The sequence below is a fragment of the Sus scrofa genome, chromosome 12 (assembly GCF_000003025.6).
Source record: "Sus scrofa isolate TJ Tabasco breed Duroc chromosome 12, Sscrofa11.1, whole genome shotgun sequence".
Taxonomy (NCBI): domain Eukaryota; kingdom Metazoa; phylum Chordata; class Mammalia; order Artiodactyla; family Suidae; genus Sus; species Sus scrofa.
Window position 1 is genome coordinate 3,914,713 of NC_010454.4, and position 26,056 is coordinate 3,940,768.

The 26,056-nt window shown below is 48.2% G+C and overlaps 1 protein-coding gene across 7 annotated transcripts in view; it reads right to left on the bottom strand.

The window, feature by feature from the left end:
- Positions 1-24,342, bottom strand: part of TNRC6C (trinucleotide repeat containing 6C) — a 91,533-nt gene extending 67,191 nt beyond the window's left edge. For 4 of the 7 annotated variants that reach the window (XM_021066531.1, XM_021066535.1, XM_021066536.1 and 1 more), the window contains exons 1-2: positions 20,612-24,340; positions 19,844-19,865 (exon numbers count right to left, since the gene is read on the bottom strand). In XM_021066531.1, coding sequence (XP_020922190.1) covers positions 19,844-19,865; positions 20,612-20,752 — 163 coding nt within the window. In that variant the 5' untranslated portion in view covers positions 20,753-24,340. Of the gene's footprint in view, positions 1-19,843; positions 19,866-20,611 lie in introns of all 7 variants that reach the window. The other 3 variants (XM_021066533.1, XM_021066532.1, XM_021066537.1) reach the window with 2 other exon arrangements.

The window sequence follows — 26,056 nt, forward strand, 5'->3', positions numbered from 1 at the left end:
ATCAGTACTGGTTTGTCACTGTCACAAATGTACCACACCAAGGCCAGGTGGTCGTAAGGGGAGAAAGCGAGGTGGGGGTTGCTGGGGGAGAGATGGAATATGGGGAACTCTGTTCTCTGCTCAGTCTTTCTGTAAATCTCAAACGGCTCTAAAAATTAGCCTATTAATTGCAAAGGCAAATAGAAAAACAAAAACAAAAACAAAAACAGAGAAGCAAATGATGTCTCCCTCACAACATTAAAACTCTACAAATGGGAGTTCCCATCGTGGAGCAGGAGAAATGAATCCGACTAGGAACCATGAGGTTGCGGGTTTGATCCCTGGCCTCACTCAGCAGGTTAAGGATCCAGTGTGGCCATGAGCTGTGGTGTAAGTCCCACACATGGTTTGGATCTAGCATTGCTGTGGCTGTGGTGTTAGCTGTAGCTCCGCTTTGACCCCTAGCGGGGGAACCTCCATATGCTGCAGGCGCTGCCCTAAAAAGCAAAACAAAAACAAAAACAAAACAAAACAAACCTGACTGAACCTGTGCTACAGCAGTGATTATGCCGAATCCTCAACTGGTAGGCCTCCAGGGAACTTTATGATGTCCATTCACTTAACTGCACATTTTAATGGATCTGGATCAAAGGCTTTATTCTAGACCCTGCAATTGCTTCTTGGTTCTTTCCTTTCACTACAAAATTCAAAAGAAGAAGAAGAAGAAGAAAAGGAGGAAGAGAAGGAGAGGGAGGAAGCGAGGAAGCAAGGACAGAAGAAAGAGAGCCACCAGCAAGTCCAGAGAGCTCTAGCTGCCCTCATTCCATAATGGCTGACCAGCTGCGACCGAAGTCAAGGCACTTCCAGCATCATCCTGCCTTTTCAAAGGCTGGAAACAAAGGAAAGCTACCTGAATTCAGAACCTGGAGGAAGCAAGAGTTCCCGTCGTGGTGCAGCAGAAATAAATCTGACTAGGAACCATGAGGTTGTGGGTTTCATCCCTGGCCTCACTCAGTGGGTTAAGGATTCAGCATTGTCGTGAGCTGTGCGTAGGCTGCAAGGGCAGCTCGGATCCCGAGTTGCTGTGGCTGTAGCGTAGGCCAGCAGCTGTAGCTCCAGGAACCTAAGAAATCACCCCGTCCCACCCCATGCACAGGGACCCACAGCCCTTGGCTAACTCGGATAACGAGAATCCCCTGCTCTACAAGCGGCTCTGGAGCTCCCAGGACACTGCTGTTATCTTTTCAAAAAGATCAAAGGACGAGTTCAGGGCTATTTTTCTTCAAAACCTTTAGAAGAAAAGGAATTCAAGACACAGAAATGAAGAAGATGCAAATAAATGAATGTTATCAGTTATTAGTGTTGAATCTAAACCATCAAATCTGAAATCTTCAAACATGGAATATTCAATTTTCCTTGTGTTAGCTGCCTGATGCCTTATGTTGGTTCTTTTTCTTTCTTTCTTTTTTTTTTTTTAATGATTTTTATTTTTTCCCTTATAGCTGGTTTACAGTGTTCTGTCAATTTTCTACTGTACAGCAAAGTGACTCAGTCACACATACATGTGTGGTCCTTTTTATACCTCAGAGAGCCTCATTCTAAGAGTCAATGTATTCTAAGTTTTCCCTTGAATAACTGCTGAGAGGGGTGGGAACCAGCAGGTGAACCAAATATTTCTTACATTTTTAAAAGATAGGGAAACGCCAATGAAGCGTAAGTCACAGAGACCATATACATGGCCCGCAAAGTCTAAAATATTTACCATCTGGCCCTTCACAGGAAAAGTATGACCAGCTCCCACGGGGGGGACTAGGAGCATCTTATACTGTCAGACTGAGCGTCGGACGTAGGGATCTCCCAGAGGAAAAGCGCGAGTACCACCACCACGTGCCCAAGTCCTGCGTGGGTGCTGTTTCGTCTTAATAACCACCTGGTTTCCTGTCTCCCCTTCTTCATGGCGAATGAATGGAGGCTACCATGACGCCACGACTCAGAAAAACAAAGGGAACACTCGAATTGAAGTGGCGATTCGATTTCTCAGAACCCACGTGCTTCAACAGAGCACAGCGTTGAGCAGCAAGGAGAACAGAATTCACTCTGCTCGACTTGTCAACACAAGACGAGAGGAGCTGCTTAGCCCCCATCCTGTCCCTTCAGACTCCTCTTTGCTCTGCTGGTCCCCTGACCACAGGTGGACTTCAAGTCTTTGGCCTCACTCCTCTTCCCTGGACTCTGCAGAGGCCACCCAGTTCCATGACGACGCTACTGAAACCCAAATACTGTCTGTCCATGTGGCCCCCAGCTCTGGCCTGGCCTTGACCTTCAGCTGCATGTGGACAGTGTTGACTGGAAGCGGTCCCCCTTCCAACCAAACACACGCAAAGGCCAAACAAGGATTTCCTGGGTCTGAGCCAAGGATGATGCTGAGTGCGGCAGGACAGCACTGAAGCAGGAGCTACTTCTCACCCAAGTGAACCAGCACTCAATTAGGCAAACAGGAGTTCTTGTCGTGGCTCAGCATCCAGGAGGACACAGGTTCGATCCCCGTCTTTGCTCAGTGTGTTAAGGATCTGGCATTGCTGTGAGCTGTGGTGTAGGTCGCAGATGTGGCTCGGATCCTGTGTTGCTGTGGCTGTGGGGTAGGCCAGCAGCTATAGCTATGATTTGACCTCTAGCCTGGGAACCTCCATATGCCGTGGGTGCAACCGTGAAAAGCAAAAAAAAAAAAAAAATTAGGGAAACAAATTATAAGGCACAGACACACGTGGTACTAACTGGAAGTCAGTCATCTGGAGGAAAGACGACCCTGCACTGCCCAGTATGGCGGCCGCTAAGCCCACGTGGATGCCCGAATGGAGATGCGCTAAAAGTACACGCCTACCACTCTTCAAAGACTCGGGGCAAAGAATCTGCTCATTTTTATACTGATTTTGTGTTGAAAGGATAAAAATTTGACTCTGTTGGGTTAAAAATAGTATTGAAAGCAGAATCGCTTGTTTCTTTTTACTTGTAAAATGCTGCCACGCGACTATTTTAAATTCCTCACGTGGCCTAAATTCTCTTTCTATTGACAGCACTGTCTTTCTGGAGGAGGTCAAGCTCGAGTCGGCTTCTCGGAAACACGTTCAACGTAAAGGACCATCTGTCTTTGCGAGGACCACGATGATCGACGATCGTGCTCCACGGCAAGCTCTTTCAGGTGAGGGACGCGCACCAGCCGAAGGGCTAGCACCTTATCCCGTGAGCAGAACCGTGTCACCAGATGTCCGCACGTTAACAAGTGGGACCCAGGCCCTGAGTGCGCAGCAAGCACAGGGCCCCCAACTGCCCAGACGCTCCCTCTCACGGTCCTATTTCCACCTGCCCGAGATGCCCGTCTTGCGGCTGCTGGTCTGGGGGCTGCCCCGGATCCTAAGGAAAAGGAAGGGAACGGTCACTCAGCACAGCAACCAGGGAGGGACCAAGAATTCTCAGCCTGCTAGGCTGGCCTCTTCTCCGTGAGATAACGCTAAAGCTCCTCCAGCCCAGTATTCTTCAGAGCTTGGAAACTAGCAGGCAACTGACATCATCTCGACTGATAAGCGGAGGAGCTCAGCACTTGGATCTGGTCTTACAACACAGACACACGGAGTGGGCAGCTTCTGACCATCCCTCCACTCTCTTCGGAGCCACGTTTCTCAATCTGTTGCTGCTTAAAGCAGTCCTGACGTGCCTGTTCTCACACAGACTGGGCCTCAGGCGACAGACAGCTCAGCGGCAGAGGCTCCCAAACCATCTAGTTACACGGCACTGTTTTCGCACAGAACCCAGTACGGCAGTGGGAACTTTAGCCTGATGTATAGATGGTCAACAGATGGCTTGCTCTATTTAGAAAAAATCAGAATAGCAGCCAGTGAATAACCACATAGCTAACAAAAGAACTTCTAGGCTGCTGGAGGTTGTGGTTCCTCTCCTTTGCCTAATAAACCCTCATTTTCTTTCTTTCTTTCTTTTCTTGCTCACTTGCTTGCTTGCTTTTTAGGGCTACACTCGCAGCATACGGAGGTTCCCAGGCTAGGGGCTGAATCGGAGCTATAGCTGCCGGCCTACACCACAGCTACAGCTACGCCAGATCTGAGCAGTCTTTGACCTACACCACAGCTCGGGGCAACGCCGGATCCTTAACCCACTGAGTGAGGCCAGGGATCGAACCTGCAACCTCAGGGTTCCTAGTTGGATTCGTTTCTGCTGCGCCACGACGGGAACTCCCACTTTTTTCTTTTAAATGAGGGTGACCCCTGCTGGTGAAAAGGTAGACTTCAAAATCAAGTTCTTTCAAAAGTTTTCTTTCTAAGAAACAATTTTCGGCTTTTGGTTAAAATTTCAGAGGATGTTGTCACAACAGGGTCCAAAGAATTTTCTTTTCTTTTCTTTTTTTGTCTTTTGTCTTTTTAGGGCTGTACCCGTGGCATATGGAGGTTCCCAGGCTAGGGGTCCAATCAGAGCTGTGGTCTTGGGCCTATACCACAGTCACAGCAACGCCCGATCTGGGCCTCGTCTGCAACCCATATACCATACCACAGCTCATGGCAATGCTGGATCCTTAACTCACTGAGCGAGGCCAGGGATGGAACCCGCAGCCTCATGGTTCCTAGTCAGATTCGCTTCCACTGCGCCACAACGGTAATTACAGGGCCCAAAGAACTTTCTAGATTCCTATAACTGCTCTTCTACAAGAGGCTGAAGTACGGGCAGGAAGTTGAGACGGCCCCGTCAGGGCTCTTCGGACCCCATTTAGAAGGAGCTCCTCTTGTGGCGTCTGCACTGCCCCTCACCCCTCGAGGGCCCAGCCTCTGGGCCTCGCTCCCGCTGGAGGGCCTCAGTCCCTCTCCTGCTCCTCCAGCCGCTTTACGCTGCCCAGGCCCAGGCCCGCTGGCCTTCCTGTCACCCTGCCATCCACACTTCTGGACCTTCCCAACCAGCAGTCTGGTTTTCAGAGTGCTCCCAACGGCAGGCTCAGAAAGTGACAGGTCTGTCCCTGCTTATTCCATCCATTCAAAGCCCCTCCAGCTGCCCAGAACTCCCCTTACAGTCCAGTGTGGTCTGCCCAAATCCTCTTGGTAACTGCTTCCGCCTTTGCTACACTCCTCCAAGTCCTGAGACCACCCAGCTCCTCTCTCAGTCCAAGATGGTGCTTTATACACCCTTAGCCTTTCCCCAGCCGGCCACTGCTCCAGGGAACAGAGGCAGACTCCCAGCCCTGTGCTCACACCTCGCTGGGGAAGATGACAGTAAACACGATGGGTCACAGACGGCCACCAGAAGGTGGTAAGCGCTGTGCACGAAAATAAGGAAAGCTGGGCAGGGTAAACAGGGTTCAAACTCGTTTTTCTCACGTTATCTGCCTATCATTTTCACCCTCACGACATGGGTCAGTATCACTATCCTCTCATTTCCTGCCTTAGGGAATACTCAATGAGTGCCTATTTTGTGCCAGGCACTGGGTGCACTGAGGAAAAATAAAGAGATATGGTTCTCGTCCTTGTAGTGTATAGCCCAGTAAGAGATATTATCTTAAAATGATTCCCCAGGAGTTTCCCTACGGTGTAGCAGGTTAAGGATCCAGCACTGTCACTGCAGTGGCTTGAGTCACTGCCCTGGTAGGGGTCCGAGTCCTGGCCCTGGAACTTCCGTATGTTGTGGGTGCTGCCAAAAAAAAATGATTCCACAAATACACAAGTTGCACGATGAAAAGTGCTGGGAGAAAAGACCCTAACTTAGGTTAGGACTCAGAGAAAGCTGCCCTGAGGAAGGGAGGGGTAAGCCACTCCCACAGCTGGGACAGGGGCGGACGGGGGTCCTGAGATAGGAAAGGGCTTCCGTACTTTCAAGGTTTACAACACGGCTGGTGTGGCTGGGACTCGGTGCCCAAAGGCAGAGCTGCTGGGCAGACGGCTGGAGAGGCAGGCATGGCCTTTGTGAAGATTCTGGATTCCATCACTTGGCCAAGAGCTAGAGGAACCCTCAGGGGAGCCTCTGGGGGAGAATCTACGGTGCTCCTGTCTGGCTGCAGCGCATGTGCAGTCTGGGGCCTCCAGCTTCGGGCAGTTCTCTAGAGACAGGATCCTTGGATCGCAAACTCACAGAGAGTTGAGCTGCTGTGACCATCACTGGCTGTTTAAACTCAAGCAGGTGACCCTGCTCAAGAACCTGTGTGTGCAGGCTCCAGGGGACCTGCCTGGCATCACCTTCACAGGTAAGAGGACCACGGCAGCCACAGCCCGCAGCAGCAGCAACACCCTCCTCGTCTTGTTCTCTGGACCTGGGAGGTTCTGCTCCGGCTGCGATCTACCATGTTGCTCATCGGAACCTTAACAGAGCAGGGGAGTGTGGGGTGCCCAGTGCAGTGAGGTGTTCCCATTCTATTACCCAAGACATTGGTTTCTTTTTTTTCTTTTTTGGCTTTTTAGGGCCGCACTCTCAACATTTGGAGGTTTCCAGGCTAGGGGTCTAATTGGAGCTACAGCTGCCAGCCTACACCACAGCCACAGCCACAGCAGATCCAAGCTGCGTCTGCAACCTACACAGCTCACGGCAACGCCGGATCCTTAACCCGAAACCTCTTGGTTCCTAATTGGATTCATTTCTGCTACACCATGACGGGAACTCCTACCAAGACATTCTTTGCAAAAAGATTTTATTTGGAAATAGTTAAGATGTACAATAAGGCATGAAGACCAAAGGGTCAACAAATCTCCACACAGCCATCTCAGCTTAAGAAAGAAAATGTTGGGAGTTCCCGTTGTGGCATAGCAGAAACAAATCCAACTAGGATCCATGAGGACACGGGTTCAACCCCTGATCTCACTCAGTGGTTAAGGATCCAATGTTGCTGTGAGCTGTAGTGTAGGTCACGGACACAGCTCAGATCTGGCATTTCTGTAGGCCAGCAGCTGCAGCTCCGATTCGACCCCTAGCCTGGGATCTTCCATATGCCACTGGTTTGGCCCTAAAAAGCAAAAAAGCAAAAAAAAGAAGAAGAAAGAAAGAAAATGCTGCCCATTTCACCAAAGGCTCCTCCCCTGCCCTCCTGGGCTGTATACCCCACCCCGCCCCCACGCTGGAGTCATGGTCACTGCCCTGTGGGGTTTATCACTCCTGTGCGCTTCTCCTGAGATGCAGCGTAGCACCACGAGCACGGACCAAGGTTTAAATCTCAGCTCTACCACTCACCGGCTGCTGGCCCTGGGCAAGTTACCCAGCTGGCCCTCAGCGGTAACACGCAGGAAACTGGAGGATGAAGGGAGGGTAACAGCCCCTTACTGAGGGTTCTCTGAGGACTGAAGCCGACAGATGCAGAGAGCTGTTTAGGAGAGTGTCTGGCACACAGCAAGTGCATCCTGAGCGTTTGTATCAGTGACACTTGTTGAAGCTGGAAAGGCAGACCTGATTCAGGACCGTCTCGGCGGGACGCTGCCAAGGGATAACAGTGGGGAGCGAGATGGGGCTCAACCCAGGGCCAGGAGGGGTCAGAGGGTGGAAAACACCAAGAGGAAATGTCAGGTGCCAGCGGCTCTGGCTAAACCAACCTAACAGGACTCTGGCTGAAGGCAGGCCGGGGGGAGGGGTGCTAGTTAAACAGACCCAGCAGGGGTCCTGCTCAAACTACCTCTTATAGGGAAGGGCCCTGATGGGCCCAGAGAAGGTCCAGGAGCCTGAGTAAAATCTCTTCTCGGAAGCAACGCAAGTGTTTTAGGCGGATGAACAACAGCCAAGTCACATGGACTGAACCGTAGATAAGAAGTAAAGAAGGGATGAAGGAGGCAACACTCAGAGGCTGGGCCAGGAGACAACTTGGAGAGCGAGCTACGGCAGCGGTTCTCGGGTCGGAGAGCTGGGTCTCCGGTCCGGCCCTAAACCTCTCCCCTTGATCAGGGTCTCATGTTTGCACTGTTTGAAAAGTGTTAGGCACACAAATGCTGTTCATGCACAGCCATCCCAGCAATTTAAAAGTGCCACAGAGCAGCAATTAAAGGTGCTCCCTCCCTGCAGGCACAGGAGCCCTCGGGGTCTGGGGTCTGGTTCACAGAGGCAAGGAGGCCAGACCCAGAACCCCACTGGGTGCACACGCATGGGTGTGAGTGGCCCAGCAGAGGGACCTGGGCACTCTGTCTGCCGCACCAGCTCACAGCCCTGGAGGTGGTGGCAGCCTCCTGTGACTGGGCTGCAGCGCTGACACTGAGCTCTGAGGGCCTCCTGACTCTTCCCTGGGAGCAGCTCCTATGCAGGGCCCGCCCAAGAGGGCACGACTCCCACCTCCCGCCCCAATTCCCTGCTTAAAACAGCTAGAGGGGTTTGTATATCTCGATTCAGCGCTGGTTGACAGCACCAATTTTGGGGGGGCCACACTATGGCATGCAGAAGCTCCTGGAGCCAGGGATCGAATCCACACCACAGCTGTGACAATGCCAGATCCTTAGCCCACTGCACCACCAGAGAAGTCCTAGAGGTGTATTTTAAAAGTAACTTTTCATACGTAAATGTTAACCTAGAGGGGCACTTTCAGCCACACACTTCAACACGTCTTGGTTCTGAAACTTGGATGCATCTTAAAATTGCTGTAAAACTTTAAAACCAATTCCTTGTTTGCTCTCTGACTCCATCAATAAGACGTTATTAAATTAATGGTATGCCCGGAGTTCCTGTCGTGGCGCAGTGGAAACAAATCCGACGAGGAACCATGAGGTTGCGAGTTCAATCCCTGGCCTCACTCAGTGGGTTAAGGATCTGGTGTTGCTGTGAGCTGTGGTGTAGGTCACAGACATGGCTTGGATCTCCAATTGCTGTGGCTGTGGCGTAGGCCAGCAGCTGTAGCTCCGATTCGACCCCTAGACTGGGAACCTCCATATGCTGCGGGTGTGGCCCTGAAAAGACAACAGACAAAAAAATTAATTAATTAATGGTATGCCCTATAATTGATGTTATCTTAGAACTTAACAGAAGTTTTTGTACAATAAAACAGAATTTCTCTTATGTACAGACTCCACACAAGGACAAAAAAGGAGGAAATATTTTAAAATCTTGCATTAATTCTAGCCATTTCAGAATATATACTCAAAGATTCAGTCTCTTAAAATTTTAAATTTACTTAAACATGTATGTTGACTGCCAATGTGGACTATGAAAGAGAACTATTCTCCTGTGCTGAAATAGTTATTCCAAGAAATAGTTTCATTATTACAATTACTCCTGCATTCTGTACAGCAACAAAGATTGTAGCGGGAAGTTCCCTTAGAACAAGGAGGTGCAAGCAGAAGACAGCCAGGACAACAAGCGTCCATCTGTTTTGTTTATCGGTAGTTCCCCCCCCCACACCCCCCATGGGGTACAAAGCTGTGGCTTCTGGCCATCTATCACCATGGCAACTTTTGGAGCCCAACTCATTATCTACTAACTACAGTAACTTAGTGTCTGCTGCTAATGAGACATGCTATTTAGAGATATTTTCTATTCTAATGTATTACAGTTACCTCTCTAATTGTATTAAACTAAATTAAATGCTACTAACTGGCCAATATGAATGTTAAAGTAAAATTATTTTAATAATGCATACCAACAAAAGAATAATTTCATTAAATGGTTACCTTGGTTTGGTCTTTAGATTCTTCTACTGTGAGAAAATGTATTCATACAGACAAATATTTCTATGTTCTTTTTTTGGGCTGTACTTAGGATAGGCATGTGGAAATTCCTGGGCCAGGGATCGAACCTGAGCCACAGCAGTGACAACCAAAATCCTTAACCACTAGGCCACCAGGGAACTCCTCTAGGTTCTTTTAAACACTGGCCAGCTGATTCAGAAGTTTGAAACAGAAAATTTTGATAACAGTATATGTTAAAGCCAAGCAGCTAATATAGCTCAACATATATTGGCTTTTCTATAACCTTGTCAAAATGCACCATCCACTGAAATTCTCCGCCAATGTAGCAACACACCAGACAGACATGAAGGGTAAGCGAAGTCCGTGAGTGAAGAGCTTCTCAGTGCCTCACCTTCACCCTGACTCCTCTCTCCATGCAGCATCATCCCGAGCTGAACAAGCAGCAAATCCGAATCTCATAAAACACCGAGGTGTAGGTGGGACTCTGTCTCACCTGTGTTCTCCCTGTACGTTGCCTTGTGCAGGAGGGCTGTGTGCGTGTGTCTTAATACATTAATAAACTGTGGAAAGGAACTTATTTACAAAACACCAACAGACTCACAAACTTAAGGTTGCCTAAGGCATGAACTGGCAATTTGGAATTAACAGATAACAAAGACCTACCCTAGAGCACAGGAAACTATATTCAAGTGATCGGTGACCCATAACGGAAAAGAATCCGAAAAGGAAAACACATAGGTATAACGGAATCTCTTTTCGGTACACTTGAAACACTGTAAACCAACTACACTTCAATTTAAAACATAAATAAATTATGGAATAGCAATAATCTTGAGAAGGTGCAGAATCCCACAACCTGACCGAAGCGGGAGCCCAAGTTCACTGCTCCAACGTGTGGTCCCCTCCGTGGGAGCCCTTTGCCGCCTCTCTGCTCTCCTGGGCCCAGTGACGTCGTCATCCTTCAGATCTCAAGAGAAGCATCACTCGGATGCCTCCTCTAATCCAGCCTATCCAGACTCCTCTGTTTTGTGCCCTTGTCAATCCGCGTCCCTCTCCTGCAGAGCAGGTCGTGACTGCGGCACTGTGACCGACATTTCCGGCCGTTCCGGTCAGACTATAGGCTCTGGGGGTGTGGGAAACACATCTACTTTTAAATCTTTTCCTCTCCACAGTGAACAGCACAGGGCCAGGCAAATAGTAGGTGTTTAATAAATACCTGCTGGATCAAATGGTTAGCAGGCCAGTAACTCTCCGAGTTCTGCCTGTTTTACGACCCATGACCCTTTCCTCCCACCCCACCACTGAGCTCAGCATCTGGAGGCTGAACTGTGCAGTGAGTGGTCTAACTGCACCTGCTACTTCCTGCCCTCTCTCCAGCCTGGCACTTTCAGCCATCTCCCTTCCTCTCTCTCCTCTCTCTCTCTTTTTAGGGCCACACCTGCAACATGTTCCTGGGCGGCACTGGATCCTTAACCCACTGAGCGAGGCCAGGGATCGTACCTGCATCCTCATGGATACTACTGGGGTTCTTAATCCACTGAGCCACAACGGAATGCTTCAATGATTTCTAAGATCTAAACCTCACGATGTCACTCTCCCTCCTGAAACTCTCCAATAGCCAGAGAGTTTTGGTCGGATAGGCTGTGAAGAATGCTCAGTTCTCAGGGCCTGATGGACGATTTGGGGTGACTGGGGCATCCCTTCTCGTCCTGGTCTCCATAGCCAACTGAGGGGCTCACGGGAAAGGCGGCCCAGCTCTGCACGGACTTACTATCAATCAGTACTGTCCTTCCCCCAGTTTTCTCACTTATTTTAAAAACAGGCCATCTTTTCTTATAGAAATATAAATATTGGATGAAAAGGTGATCAAATGAATGTAATTTAAATCTTTTCAGGTAGAAGATGTGGGATAAACAAAGCACAATACCCAGAACACTGTATTGCATTCGTTTGCTTACATATCCGTTTATTAACGTTGCTAACTCTTCCTGTTATCTCTGCTGCCTGAGAGGTACTTACAAACTGCTTATTAAATTAATTAGTGAAATAACCTGACAGCTCTAGGCAATGAAATGTGACTAATATTTAGCTCATTTATTAATGCAATCTTTAGTAGGGAGGTTAAAAGCTAGATAAAATGTGATTACAACTCAGGGTGCATCGTTTCTGATATAACTATAATCCAAGTAACTGCACAAAGAAGGGGAATGCCTGAGCTGTGCGGAAGCTCAGCTGCAGTGATGAGGCTCTGTGTCCAGCTCCAGGGGCCCATTTATTCTCAGAAACGAATCCGAAGTAACAAAGCAGGTTACTCAGGAAGGAGTGGCAAAATATTTGAATAGGCATTTGCAAAGAAGATACACAGATGGTGAAAAAGCTCACGAAAGTCACGTGCGACATCGTCAGCCGTTCGGGAAACGCAAAGCAGAACCACGGCGCAAGAGCACGGCTACCAGAAAGGCCGCCGCTGTGAAGACTGACCTCCGCGTGCTGATGGGGATGCAGGAGGACCGTGAGACGCGATGGTCACTTTGGGAAAGTTCTGCAGTTTCTTGAAAAGTTAAACATCCGTCTGTCATAAGACCCAGCCATTCTGATCCCACCCAAGAAAAACCTGAAGCATCTCTAGCCACACAGACTTGTACACGAATGTTCAAAGAAGCTTAACTCACCATGGCTGAAAACTGTGCACAGATGGACAGATAAACACACCATGATACGTCCTAAGAACGGAACACTAGGTGGCACTAAAAGGGCCTGACCTCCCAATGCAAACACGCCATGAGCCTCACGGGCATCATTACCCTGCGTGGAAGCGGCCAGGGTTGTAGACAGAATGACTCCGTTCACGGAGTCCAGAAAACTTTCTGTCGTGACAAAGCAGACCGGTGTTCCCAGAGACGGGGGAGGGGAGGGAGTGACAGGAGTAGGGCCAGTACGGGTACAGGGGGTGCTGTGCCGCCGTCTGGACTGCGGGGATTGTTTCACAGGGATGCACATGCCAAAGCTGACCCAGCTGTTCTCTTTAAATAATGCGGTTTACTGTGTGTCGACTACAACCCAATAAAGCTGTTTAAAAAAAAAAAAAAAACAAACAAAGAAAAAAGGTGATCTGAGCAGACAAATTATTTCTCAGAAAGTAGACTGCCAGCTTCCTTTAGAGCTATGAACTCTAACTTTCTCTAAACCTGGAGACTGTCTTGTGTTCAAGGTTTCAATGCAGCTACACTAAGCAGCGTGGGAGCTTTCCCTTTACCTGAGGCCTTGCAGAGCCCAGGAGGATGCAGCTGCGGGGCTCAGAACACAGCAGCAGTGTGTGGCTTACTCCTCATCATTGGCTTTACTTTCTTTCCTCTAATATTTGATCAAGAAAGAACATATGTATACATACGCTTTCTTAGGTTCCTCCCCCCATAACATATGTTTTACCATTTTATTTTATTTTATTTATTTATTTATTTATTTATTTATTTGTCTTTTTAGGGCTGCACCTGTGGCACATGAAGGTTCCCAGGCTAGGGGTAAAATGGGAGCTGCAGCCACAGCAACCTGGGATCTGAGCCACACCTGCGACCTACACACAGCTCTCGGCAACGCCCGGCCCTTAACCCACTGAGCCAGGCCAGGGATCAAATCCACGTCCTCATGGATACTAGCTGGGTTCATTAGCGCTGAGCCACAATAGGAACTCCTGTTTACCCTTTTAAATTGCCCACATATTTACGGGGAAAATACCACATCTTAATACACTTTCTTTTCCTCCCATGGGAAAAACATTCATGCGTTTATTGTATCTTCCTCGCCCCAGAGATTTAACAGTAAAATTAAATAAACATAGAGCAACATGGCTCAAGAATGATACAACTGGTATTTAAAACCCTGTAAGATACCATCCCGTAATAATGATCCCTCAAATAATAACCCTTAGGAATTTCTTACAGCCTTATTTGAAAATGTCCTAAGGTACTTCAAATGAACAGTCATACGGTTCTGAAGCTATACGACGTCTATGTCTTAGTCCCTTCACACAACAGCAGAAAAAAATAGACAACTGACAACCAGAAGATGAGGGTTCTAGTTCTAGTCCTGCTACTAACTAGCTGTCAAAACTTGTACAAAATCATTTAACCTCTTTGAATTTCATTTCCCTTCTAACATAGGAATTACACAATCTCTAAGGATTCTTCGAGCGCTAAGATTTTATTAATTTTGTAGACAGGAAAAATAAAATGCCATACTTTATATTGTGCTAAGCATGCTGAGTAGACTTTTTTAGCTGCTGCTTTTTTTTTTTTTTTTTTTGTCTTTTTGCTATTTCTTGGGCCGCTCCCGCGGCATATGGAGGTTCCCAGGCTAGGGGTTGAATCGGAGCTGTAGCCACCGGCCTACGCCAAAGCCACAGCAATGCGGGATCTGAGCCGCATCTGCAACCTGCACCACAGCTCACGGCAACGCCGGATCGTTAACCCACTGAGCAAGGGCAGGGATCGAACCCGCAACCTCATGGTTCCTAGTCGGATTCGTTAACCACTGTGCCACGACGGGAACTCCTTTTTTTTTTTTTTTTTAGCTGCTGCTTTTTTGGAGGGGGGTCTTTTTTGTCTTTTCAGGGCCACACCCGCGGCATATGGAGGTTCCCAAGCTAGGGGTCTAATCGGAGCTGTAGCTGCCGGCCTACGCCACAGCCACAGCAACACCAGATCCTTAACCCACTGAGCGAGGCCAGGGATCGAACCCGCAACCTCAGGGTTCCTAGTCGGATTCGTTAACCACTGAGCCACGACGGGAGCTCCAGCTGCTGCTTTTAGGAATAATCCATATTTGCTCTGGTTTTGTGGATAGAAACGTGAATGCAAGCAAATCCAAGGCATCGGGCCAACTTTATCACACAGCATCACTCGGGAAAACACAGATCTGCTGCTTCGTACGGACTGCTAATTACTGTGCTGAGACCCTCAAAGGCCAGGCCAACAGCAGTCAGCTGCTCAGCCGAGGAAGAGAGCCACCGAATGGCTGAACTGCGGCAACGTGGGCTCATTTCTGTTTGTTTTTGTCTGTGGCTGACTATGAAATTGGTAGGCGTGGTTTAACCTCAAATTCTCACTACCTTTCATTCATGTTGGGAACAGCTTTATAAATACATGTTTAGAATGAGCCTCACTTGTAGGACAGTAAGTGACCCCAGCACAAGGCTGCAGAAAGAATATGCTTTCCACTGATTGACATTAACAAAAGCACATAAAAGTTTGCTTAAAATTAGCAAATAATAACTCTGCATGTGTGGTGAAGCTGATGCCTGAATGCAAAACTTATAGTCCTTTTCAAGCAAGATTAGGAAACTAATTAAAATGTATGAATTTTTAAAAGTATATGACTCAAAACCATGAATCATTAATCACATGGAGTTTGAGCCATATTGGGTCATCAAGATATTTGCTTTTATACATGATATAATTAACTTTGAGCTTTTTGTATGAAAACTTATCTTTCTATTTTATGAACTTGAGAAAATCTGGCTAAAACTCTAAATTAAATTCATTTCACATTTATGAATATTATTACAGTTGATCCTAAAAAAAGAAAAAAGAAAAAAAAAAAAACCTTTAAATCCACGGGAAAAAAACCCAGAAGATGATATGGAAAAGTTAAGCTCATAAGGTCATCACATCACATATAAAGCTATTATCGTCTCTGCTTCATATAAAGAACAGAGATTACTAATTACCAAAGCAAAGCCATCATAACGGGTCCAACGCCTAGACACTAGCTATCGCCCAGCAGGGACAGATCACACGTCATGGTGTCTGGAAAGAGGGTTGTATCTGACTCCCCTCCCCCCAGCCATGAGAGCATCTAGGGTCTCCCGAAGGCATGGCGTTCAGCAGCCTCTTTCACTGGTTAGGATGCAAAGACAATGCTTGGCAGAATATACAAAGGACTACTTTGTTTCTCAGTGGGCTTATACAGAGGGTTTCAAGTTGCTTAGTGCAGCTCCTTGAGGGGCAGGGATGGGAAGGGTTTAATTAGCGGAAGCAGCAGAGAGACTATAGAAGACACATGCTTATGCATTTATTCATAAAGAGATGCTTTCAAGGATGGTCAACAAAATGCTAACTGGTAAATATCTCAAGAGGAAGGCATTTCGAGGGAACGTTAACTTCTTTGTAGACAATGAGAAAATATTACCTATACCACCCAAGGCTGAAAGCACTGCAGGGAAGGTTCCCGTCATAGAAACATGCTCAGGTTCCTCAGGCGTGCAGGACGTCACTCCCACCCCACCCCCCAAGGGTTTGCACACTCAGGGTACAGGAGGAGAAGGAACTGGTGACAGGAGAGGGCGAACCCACTATTTGAATAAAAGTCTCCAGAGCTGAAGGAAGCAGAGGAAACACGCTCTCTGCTGAGCTCAGGGCGGCCGCTGCACATCAATGCTGGTGGTGCAGCGTTTGCCACGGACCCACGCGCTTGCCCGAATCTCAAAACAAAAAGAGAATGACCTTAACAGAGGAACTGCACGTCAGGATTTGAAAAAACAGGGACAGGAGGTGCTGTCGTGGCTCAGTGATTGGCGAACCCGACTAGTATCCAGGAGGACACGGGTTTGATCCCTGGCCTCTCTCAGTGGGTTAAGGATCTGGCATTGCTGTGAGCTGTGGTGTAGGTCGCAGAAGTGGCTCAGATCCTGAGTTGCTGTGGCTGTGGGGTAGGCCGGCAGCTGCAGCTCCGACTCGATTTGACCCCTAGCCTGGGAATTTCCATATGCCGCAGGTGAGACCCCAAAAGACAAACAAAAAAAACAAAAACAGACACAAAATTTTATTTTATAAAGCAGAATGTTTAGACACCTCGTTTTCAGATTGGAATGGGGGGAGAAGCATGCTATATATTAGCTTAAGCAGACGAAACAATTTCTAGTGAGAGTCAGTTTGTGTGTGTGTGTGTGTGTGTGTGTGTGTGTGTGTGTGTGTGTGTGTGTGTGTGTGTGTCTTTTTAGGGCTGCACCCGTGGCATATGGAGGTTCCCAGGCTAGGGGTCGAACTGGAGCTGTAGCTACTGGCTTACACCACAGCCACAGCCATGCCAGATTCGAGCAGTCTTTGACCTACACCACAGCTCATGGCAACGATGGATCCTTAACCCACTGAGCGGGGCCAGGGATCGAACCTGCGTCCTAATGGATGCTAGTCAGGTTGGTTAACTGCTGAGCCACAACGGGAACTCTGAGAGTCAGTTCTTCACTTGTCTTTTTTTTTGGTGTCTTTTTATCTTTTTAGGGTCGCACCAGCGGCATATGGAGGTTCAACAGGCTAAGGGTCTAATCGGAGCTACAGCCGCTGGCCTTCACCACAGCCACAGCAACTCCAGATCCGAGCCTCGTCTGTGACCTACACCACAGCTCACAGCAAAGCTGGATCCTCAAACCACTGAGGGAGGCCAGGGATCGAACCCACAACCTCATGGTTCCTAGTCGGATTCATTTCCACTGTGCCACGATGGGAACTCTGTTCACTTGCCTTTTAAATGAAGATTCACAGTTCAAGCTCAATAATTAGAGTCACATATAAAAAACTTTTTAAGCATAATTATGCTACAATGAAGACTGTTCGATCAAGAATGGATCGGGCAAGTTAATCTCTAGGAGAAAGCAGAAAGGTATAATATACGTACTTCTATAACACACAGAGTTCTCTGCAAATGTTTAAAATAAATCAACATTTAAAGAGGTTAAGTTTCAGTTACTGAGAAAATTAGGTCAAAGGGAACGCTAAATAGTGGGAACACTGCTTTACGAACACGGCTACGTGTTGCTGTGTCATATCGCAGAGCAAGGAAATTCCCAACTGATTTGGTCTCGTTTGCACTAGTCATCAAGATGAAGGCAACCGCACATCTTTCTACTCAGTTATCTGCGTCCATGCGCTCTGCGGGTTACCAAGCAACCGCAGCCCCTCTGTCGCTCCTCGAGTCACTCGTACTCTTTCCTGCTCTAACTCAGGGCCCTGAGTCTTCCGGTGCCGCCCTGAGGTGAGAGAGGGGTTCCCCAGCCTCTGGAGATTCTGAAGTGGGTCGTCGTCGGCGTCGGCTCTGGCCAGGAAGTCAGAGACCTGGCTCTGGAGTCAGAGGCAGGACGGACCCGGCTCTGCCACTCGCTAGCTCCGTGGCCTTGGCTAAGCTGCCATACCTTTCTGAACATCCCTTTCCTGATGCAGGCTTTTTAGGAAGCAGGGCAGGCCCCTAGATACAGTAAAGGCTCACTGCGGGTCTCTGTGTGCCTGTCCTGGACGCTGCGTGTGCACCAGCTACGCAGTCTGGGGGGCCTCGGGCAGACTCCCAGCTTCCGCGCACTCGTGTGGCCGCTGCGCCATCAACAGCGGGAGCCAATCAGCGTACAGGGTCTGTGCGGAGGCAGGAGCCAATCAGCGTACAGGGTCTGTGCGGAGGCAGGTGCCAACGCGGGGCCAGCCTCAGGCCTCCTGCCTGTGCCCACAGCGCTAGGAGCTGGGGGTGTGAGAGCGCAGATAACACAGCCCGCCCGTCAGCCACACAGAGTGGGGCAGCGGAAAGATGCGAAAACGCCAGAAGGTCAGAAAGGTAGGTCTGTGCTCTGTGGGCGCACCAATGCTATTCCCACAATCTAGCTTAACCCTCAGTCAGGCTCAGCTGCGTTACTTCACACACGTGGCCAGTCAGAAACCCGCACCACCATCCTGCAGGCAGTTACCTTTGATTGGAACCAGTAATAATGCAGAGGACGAGGAAAATTCAGATCTTGGTGCTGCGAAGACTTATTAATGAATTATCTAGCAGCAGAACGCAAAAGGCACTTTGTGGTCTCGAAGGACCCTTTCGGTCATCACGACCTTCTGTTCTGAGGCTAGTTACAGTCGACACAGTTATGGAGCAGGATTTTAGAGAAGATAAAAGGAGGAGAAAACCCAGTAGAATCCGAAGTCAGCCATGAAAACACTCAACCAACGCTAACAGAAAACAGTAACTCTGTGCAGGGTGATAGGACAATGTAATCCATGGTCACTATAAAACCACAAGCAATTTGTTACTATTTCAAGAGAAAACAATTACAGTGACAGTGACAACAGAACATAGCTGGTATTGAATCAAGTTGTAAAAACTTCGCAATTTTTTTTTTAAGGTAAATGGATGATTGAGAGCAATGATTCTATTTTTTTTTCCTTTTTTGGGGGGGGCATGCATGACAGGCAGAAGTTACCCGGCCAGGGACTGAACCCACTGCCACAGCAATGATAATGCCAGGTCCTTAACCCCCTTAAGCACCAGGGGACTCCACTAAGTTTGTACTTTTATTTTATTTATTTATTTATTTTTTGGTCTTTTTTGCTATTTCTTGGGCCGATCCCGCGGCATATGGAGGTTCCCAGGCTAGGGGTCTCATCGGAGCTGTAGCTGCCGGCCTACGCCAGAGCCACAGCAACTCAGGATCCGAGCCGTGTCTGCAACCTACACCACAGCGCACGGCAACGCCGGATTGTTAACCCACTGAGCAAGGGCAGGGACCGAACCCGCAACCTCATGGTTCCTAGTTGGATTCGTTAACCACTGCACCACGACGGGAACTCCTAATTTTGTACTTTTAAATGAATAAGAAATCACTATTTCTTTTTCTTTTTTTTTTTTTTTTTTGTCTTTTTTGTTGTTGTTGCTATTTCTTGGGCCGCTCCCGTGGCATATGGAGGTTCCCAGGCTAGGGGTCGAATCGGAGCTGTAGCCACCGGCCTACGCCAGAGCCACAGCAATGCGGGATCCGAGCCGTGTCTGCAACCTACACCACAGCGCACGGCAACGCCGGATTGTTAACCCACTGAGCAAGGGCAGGGACCGAACCCGCAACCTCATGGTTCCTAGTCGGATTCGTTAACCACTGCGCCACGACGGGAACTCCTGCTTTTGTTTTTCTTTTTCGGCTGCACCCATGGCATATGGAAGTTCCTGGGCCAGGGAGCAAATCTGAGGCAGAGCTGCAACCTATACCACACCTGCAGCAACTCCAGATCCCTAACCCACTGCACCCGGCCACAGATCGAACCAGGGCCTCCACAGAGACAAGCCGGATCATTAACCCACTTCACCAAAGCAGGAACGCCTGGATTCTTTGTTTTTAACCACCAGTTAAAACAGGTCATCTTCACCATAAACTTCAATACTGCCATAAAATGTATCCCCCACAAGTAAAATAAACTTACCTTTGGTTTTTTGATCAGCAGCCTGAAAAAAAAAAAAGAGAGAGAAATTCTTTAGGAATAATGTGTAGAATGTACAGCTTGATGAAAGCTTACGAGCAGACTTTAATACTGGAAACTTTAAAAACAAGTTTCTGCCCCATTAATTTATTAAAATTGATTACTGGGAAAAGTGTATAATTCTCTACGTGCTATTAATTATGTGTCAATATTGATCTAAAGGCAAAAAAAAAATCTATCTGGAAGCTCACTTGAGCTCTATATTTTAATACAGACTAAAAGGCATACGGTTTTAACTATAAGGTGCGTTAAATTAGGCAAGAACAAAACAAGCAGCACACCTCGGTACATGAAATGACCTTCAAGTCAAGCACAACGGTGAGATTTACACCGGAACTTTAAATTCAGTATTTGTTAGTAGGAGTTGTAAAAGAACACCCACAAAAATTAATTCTAGCTTCTCGGAGAACGTCGGTTAAACGGCCCTTGGACAGGGCTGCTCTGGACAGTGGACGGTAGAAGAGCACGGATACTGCTCTTTACTGCCAACGACTAAAATCACAGTCCTTCAAAACACTCTCTAATATTTCTAGTTCCTTAAGGAAGACATTCCGCGGCTGTCACCCTTTATCTACGTCACTAGCCCTCCAGGCTGAGCTACCGAATCTGGAAAGTAATAAAGGGAACCTCGCTAAGGGAACGGCTGTGACAGCTCAGGGAGGCACAGCGTGATGAGACAGAGGGACAAGGAACGAAGAACTCCAGGCAAACCTTTTTCTGAGCACCTTCCTTCTTTTTCTTTTCTTCCTGCTTTTTCTTTTTCTTTTCTTCCATCAAACGTTCCTCTTTTTGTGTTTCTTGTTCTTTCTCCCTATTAAAATTAGAGGAAAGTGGAATTAGTATAATGTCCATGTTGGATCAAAAAAAGAAAACGCATGAGCTGCATTAAGGTTTAGGTCAGAGTTTCACACGCGGTGTAAAGAAGGACCCTCCGAGGGGTTCCGTGCAGTCATTCGCGTCACCACAGGCTCCGCTCCTCTAAGCACGAGGGCAGGTGGCTCGGACACGTGTGGGTCATTCACTTGGCCCACATCTGCTGAACGCCCACCTCCTACCACGCAGTGTACTGGGCACCAAGGGTACAAAGTCAGAAAGACACAGTTCCTGCAGTCCAGCCCAGCCAGCATTTCTTTTTTTCTTTTTCTTTTCTTGCTTTTTAGGGCTGCACCCACAGCATATGGAAGTTCCCAGGCTACAAGTTGAATCAGAGATACAGCTGCTCACCTACACCAGAGCCACAGCAACGTGCGATCTGAGCCACATCTGTGACCTACACCACAGCTCACAGTGCTGCTCAGGGACCACCATCACCAGAATCTACCTAGTAAAGTGTGGCTTTGTGGGTCCCACCCCATCAAAAGTGAAGGTTCCTGGGTCCCACCCCAGTAAGTGAGGGTTCCTGGGCCCCACCCTTTTAAGTACAGATGCCTGGGTCCCACCCTAGCCCAACCAAATCAGTCTTGGGAGGGGATGCTTATGTACACACTTTCCATTTGTTTGACAAGCCAATGGTTTTTTAAACAATGATCCCTGCACGGCACAGGGAGCCACGATAAGGGCACAGTGGATGTGGCACAGAGCCACGCTGGAAGAGACAGCCCGTGAGCTATGGCTTACATCCTGCAGACCTGTCTGGTTGGGACAGGGTGTGGTGTCAGTTATCCGTTTACTGCCTGGAGCTTGGGTCACCCTTTAGCACTCACTCTGCAGTAACCAACAGCTGTCCCCCCCACAAATGCAATGCGGAGGTGTCCCAGAGAAGGGTGCTAGGAGGATCTGCAGGAGGAAGGCACTGTCCCACAGTCTCTGGCTGCTCTGTGCATCGGGGCGGGGCAAGCACGCGGCTCTCAGGGCTCTTGGTGAGGACCCCAGCTGTGGGCCCACAAAGGGCAGTCTCTTAGCAACCTTGTAGCTCTGGCTTGATCAAGGGTCACCTTGCCATGATACTGTCACCACTACAGGCACCCACTGCTCGCTCCTCTCCCACACCAGTCTCTGTGGTCCTCTCCCAGCGACATGGCTATAACCCTTCTGATGGGGATGCCACATGCCCCGTGCCCATGATGCTTACACTCCTATCTCCTCTGCACACCTGTGCACTGGCCACCAAATGCAGTCTGGCACCAGGAGGGCCACCACAAGGGCTCCTGTGAGCCCGAGCACCGGGCTACCGGCTGTGGCTTTCCCAGGGTGGAGGCTCACTCTCGGTGACCAGCAGTCCTTCCCCGGCCCCAGGAGGGGCCAGCTTCCAGCAGTCCTTCCTCAGCCCTGGCTAGCATGCAGTTTAATTTCTCGAGAATAAACTCTCCCTGTTTACATCACCACGTGACTTCTACCTCCCGAGAGGGCCCATATGCATACAGGTGGGAAGGAGGGCTTGACCGACCAGCAGAAGGAATATTACACACACAATAAAGCCTCAGCAGAATGTCACTGTCCACACGTCGCTGCTGTTTATTAATTTTGGAGTTTGTTTTTAATTTGTAAATGTGACTTACATAAACTACTAAATGCACAAGGAATCTCAACCTGGTGTCAGTCTGTCCATATTTGAGTATCACCGTAATAAAAATGAGTTAAATCAACATGGGGCGGGGAAGGGGGGTGGGACGGACTTAGACTCCTCCTTTCAAAGGGTGGTTCTTGGCTGCTCATCTGAATCACCTGGGGGAGGTGTCTTATGGGGCAGAGGGTTAAGGATCCCATGTTGTCACTGAAGGAGCTGGGGTCACTGCTGTGGTGCGAGTTCAGTCCCTGGCCAAGGAACTTCCATATACCAGGGGTGCAGCCATGGGAAGGGAAAAAAAAAGAGGAACCACCTGGAAAGTTTTAAAAACCTCCAATGCCAAGGCTGCAACCCTTTTTGGTGAAACCTCTGGGCACACAACTCAGACATCAGCAGTTTCAAAAGCTTCCTGATGACTCCAACGATCAGCCAGGGCTGAGAAACTTTTTAAAAGGTCAGAACATTTACCAAGCTTGGAAGGTGATTATTATTCACGGTCTTAGGTGACATCTTTTCGGAGTATTTTCATGTTAAAAGGTGCAGAGACACTAAGGGACCTTATTCAAATAGTCTTGCACGTTACAGGCCAGCTCTCCTCTGAGTGCTGGGTTGGTGCTGTAATCACCACACTGCTGCCGCATGTCTAGGGAAGAAGGGAACACGATGCACCCCAGGGAATGCAGTGGCTGCCCGCCTCTACCGTTATCTTTTCTTAATCTAGAGCATAATGACCGCCCTAAATTATCTTCAGATCTTGAACTTAATAAAGTAGGCAAGCAGAGCTAGCTACATTGTAAAAAGGTGATCTACAGAAGATGGCATAAAAATGATTTCTTAATTTTATTACTCTGAAAATTAAATTAATTAGAACCATCTATTCTCCCAGCAGTACAGTTACGGTTTTACTGTGCCAGTAAAATAAAATGCTGTAAATAAAAGAGTCCATGCAGCCATGCGATATCTTACCCTTCCCTGCCGGAACTCATGTTTCTATGACAAAGCACAATTCAAGTGCATAAACTTTAAAAAAGTTTTATCTAGTTTCTTCCTAACTAGCACTGATTTCTTCTGCCGCTAACTCCTGGTGTACAATTTCTGCCAAATTAACTTTTTCATTAATAATTTTAAAAAACCAACATTAAATCTTGATTTTATTTTATGTTTATTTTTGGCTGTGCCTGCAGCATGTGGAAGTTCCTGGGCCAGGGATCAAACCCATGCCAGAGGAGCGACCCAAGCTACCGCAGTGACAATGCTGGATCTGTAAGCTGCTGTGCCACAAGGGAACTCCTTGTTTTTATTTACAGAGTAGTACATGCTCATAGGAAAACATAAACAGTACAACCAAAAGACAGACTCTTCCTTCTTCAGTGCCCAGGCTCTGTCCTCGGAGCTAACAGGTTAACAGTTTATCATTCCCTCTTAAGACTATGTAGTTGTGTGCCTTTAAAAATGCTGGGCTCCCTATTCCTTGACATCCATCTGAGACATCAACGATTCAGTCTTTAAGGATGGCTGTGGATTTGGCTCTTCAGGACCCTTATCTCCCATCCCACCCCGACCTTAGGTCAAAACAGTGACGCCACTTGCTTTAGCACCATGTCAATGTTTGCGGCAGAGCTGGGTAGTGCGTGAGGACATTTAACTTCTTGTGAGCTGCTTTTTCCAGAGTCCCTAACCGTTCCTCTTGGACTCTCTCCCATACAGAGATTCTATTTTTGTTTTTTACACAGCCACCCTCTTCTAGTTTAAAAACATGAACCCTGTCCTCAACTGCATGCCCCAAACTCCCTTCCCGAGCCTTCAGTCTAGCTCCCTCTGGGCTGGGAGCACTCTGCTGGACTTTTCTAAAACCGTCTGGTTGTTTTATTTTATTTATTTTTTTTAGGTCCACACATGTGGCATATGGAGGTTCCCAGGATAGGGGTCGAATCAGAGCTGTAGCTGCCGGCCTAACCACAGCCACAGCAACGCAGATCTGAGCCACATCTGTGACCTACACCACAGCTCACGGCAATGCCAGATCCTTCACTCACTGAGCGAGGCCAGGGATTGAACCCGAAACCTCAGGGTTCCTAGTCAGATTTATTTCTGCTGCGCCACGACGGGAACGCCGTCATTTTATTTTTGAGAAAATGTAACTGTGGTAAAACACCCATGAAATTCGCCCTCTTAACCATCGTTAAGTGTGCAGCTTGGTGATGTGACAGTCACACGGTTGTACAGCCATCTACGGAACTCCTGCCATCTTGCAAAACGGAAGCCCTGTGCCCATTAAACAGCTCACTACTCTCCTCTCCCCAGGCCCCTGGCTACCACCCCTCTATTTCTGTTCCCTTTTCTTTCTTTTTTTTTGCTGTGTGGAAGTTCCCAGGCCAGGGATCGAACCCATGCCATAGCAGTGACAACCCCGGATCCTTAACTCACTGAGCCACCAGGGAAACGCCTCTGTTTTTTGTTTTCATTAACTTTACTACCTTAAGTACCACACCGTAGTTCTGAATTGCACTTCCTTAATGATTAGTGGTGCCAAGCGCCTTTTCATATGCTTCCTGGACATTTTTATGTCTATCTGGAGCGTTTGGTTACTCTTCTATCATAGTTTCACTATTCCTTCTTTAAAGCTCTGTGTCACTGTGTCACTTCTGTCAACCCAGACTGACACAGGGGGAAAGGAGAAACTAACCAGCAGACCAAGCAGAAGGAATGGCCTGTGCAAAGCCCTCCTCACGGCCCACCCGTCAGTGTGGACTTGGTCACCCCATGACTTCCCTTGTCTTCCTCCCGGGATGATGCCCTCAGTTATGCTGGAATTGGCCACCTTTGTGTTTCACTGAGGGCTTGGCTAAGCATAAATTCTGGGTTGAAAATCAAGTCTGAACGCACTGTGCCACCGAATTCTAGCATCCAGCACCTACTCGAGAGAAGTCTGCCTTTTAGTCCTTTCTAGGTGATCCCTCTCCTCTGAAGCTCTTGCCGCTAGGATTCTCAATTTCAGGACCATGCGCACACTGGTGTCTCCCCCCCCCCTTTTTTGTGCTCAGTGTTTGGCTGATGCTTTCAACACAGAGCCATTTTTTTCAGTTCTCTGTTTTATTGAAAACATCTTCTGTTTTCTAAACAACTTATTAAGTCTCTTGGATGGATCATCATGATTTACTTATTTATTTATTCTTTGTCTCTTTAGGGCCACGCCAGTGGCATATAGAGGTTCTCAGGCTAGGGGTCGAATCGGAGCTGTAGCCGAGGGCCTACACCTCAGCCACAGCAGCGCACGATCTGAGCCGCATCTGTGACCTACCCCACAGCTCATGGCAACGCCGGATCCTTAACCCACTGAGTGAGGCCAGGGATCCAACCTGTGTCCTCATGGATGCTAGTCGGGTTCACCAACTGCTGAGCCACTACAGGAACTCCTGGATCATCCTAATTTATCTTCATGTTTCCTATTTTTTGTTATTATTGTTCTCAGTTTTCTCAGTGCTTGCTTGAACTTGGTCTTCCAATCCTTCTACTGAGTTTATCCCGTGATATTAAATTTTATTTTATTTTTTGTCTTTTTGCCTTTTCTAGGGCCGCTCCCGCGGCATATGGAGATTCCCAGGCTAGGGGTCCAATTGGAGCCATAGCCACTGGCCTACGCCAGAGCC